Consider the following 1395-nt stretch of genomic DNA (forward strand, 5'->3'; position numbering starts at 1 on the left):
CAGCAGCAGCAGCAGCATGAGCTACAGAGAAGAGACAATGCTCACCTAGCAGCAGCATCTGCTGCTGCTTGCTGCAGCATACAGTGCAGCAGCAGACTGACTGACGTCTCCTCAGGGGGGACAGAATCCGCCAGAGCCGAGTATATCCTGCAGCAGCAGCAGCAGCAGCAGCAGCTTGCTCAGAAGCTGCTGCTGCATCTGCCCCGTCACGTTTGGCTCCTTGCCGTTTTTGCTGCTGCTGCTGCTGCTGCTGCTGAGCTGCTGCAGTCTTTGTATTTCCCGTTGCAGAGGAAGGGGCAGCGGCAGCAGCAGCAGCTGCAGCAGCTGCAGCGGCAGCAGCAGCAGCAGCCTCGGCTGCTGCTGCTGCCTCGCGCTGCAATGCCTTAAAAGATAACGTGGGGATCGTCTGCTTGTAGTGTATGTACACCTCACGCTGTCTGCTGACATCCTCAGCAGCAGCAGCAAGCCGAGAAATAAATAAATCAGGGTTCTCCTGGTGCTTCCTGCTCATACAAACCCTAAACCCTAAACCCTAGACCCTAGACCCTAGACCCTAAACCCTAGACTCTACAGAGAACACAATAAACCTTAGACCCTAAACCCTAAACCCTACAGAAAAGACAATACACCTTAAACCCTGAACCCTAAAGCCTAAACCCTATGCCCTATAGAGAAGGTAACAAACCCTAAACCCTAAACCCTAAACCCTAAACCCTTGAGGGAGCGACGCGTTGTGTTTGCGGTGTATACGGACTTGGTGCAGTCCTGGAGGAGGAGTATATCTGCAGCAACATTAGGGTTTTGTGTTTCTGCTGCACTGATGAGAGCAGCAATAGAGTTGCTTTGTGCTGCAGCAAATGCTGCTGCTGCTGCAGCAGGATTAGCAGCAGCAACAAGAAGAAAGAAATCAATGCTTATATCTGCTGCAGCAAGAGACAGCAGCAGCGGAGCATTCCAGCTAAAACCCCACAGACACAGCAGCAGATCGATAGGTCCCTTCCCTGCTGCTGCTGCTGCTGCTGCTCCCTGCTGCTGCTGCTGCTGCTGCTGTTGGTGCTGCTGCTGCTGCTGCTGCTGCTGCGCCAAAGCATTGGCTTTTGTTTGTCTTATTGCGTTTTCATATTCTTTTAGTAACGCAGATATCACCCGCGCAACCTCTCCAGGCTGTACATACCCACAAACCCTAAACCCTAAACCCTAAACTCTAAACTCTAAACCCTAAACCCTAAACCCTCGTAAGCAAACGTCAGTGCGCAGACTGCTGCGTGGGCTTAAACCGGCGTAACCCCCTAACCAGCTGTAAAACCTCAAACCCTAAACCCTAGACCCTAAACCCTAAACCCTAAACCCTAAACCCTAAACCCTCACGCCGATGTCAGCTAGGGTTTTTGCTTT

At 52.1% G+C, this 1395-nt stretch overlaps 1 protein-coding gene across 1 annotated transcript in view; it reads right to left on the bottom strand.

The window, feature by feature from the left end:
• Window positions 1–511, bottom strand: part of EMH_0086350 (uncharacterized protein) — a gene marked incomplete at both ends in the record, with an annotated part of 11042 nt that extends 10531 nt beyond the window's left edge. Inside the window, one exon of the mRNA XM_013494474.1 lies at window positions 102–511. Within this exon, the coding sequence (XP_013349928.1) occupies window positions 102–511 (410 nt within the window). The remainder of the gene's footprint in view (window positions 1–101) is intronic.
• Window positions 512–1395: the final 884 nt, after the last annotated feature.

The sequence above is a fragment of the Eimeria mitis genome, genomic scaffold, assembly GCF_000499745.2.
Source record: "Eimeria mitis Houghton genomic scaffold, Emh_scaff117, whole genome shotgun sequence".
Taxonomy (NCBI): Eukaryota; Apicomplexa; class Conoidasida; order Eucoccidiorida; family Eimeriidae; genus Eimeria; species Eimeria mitis.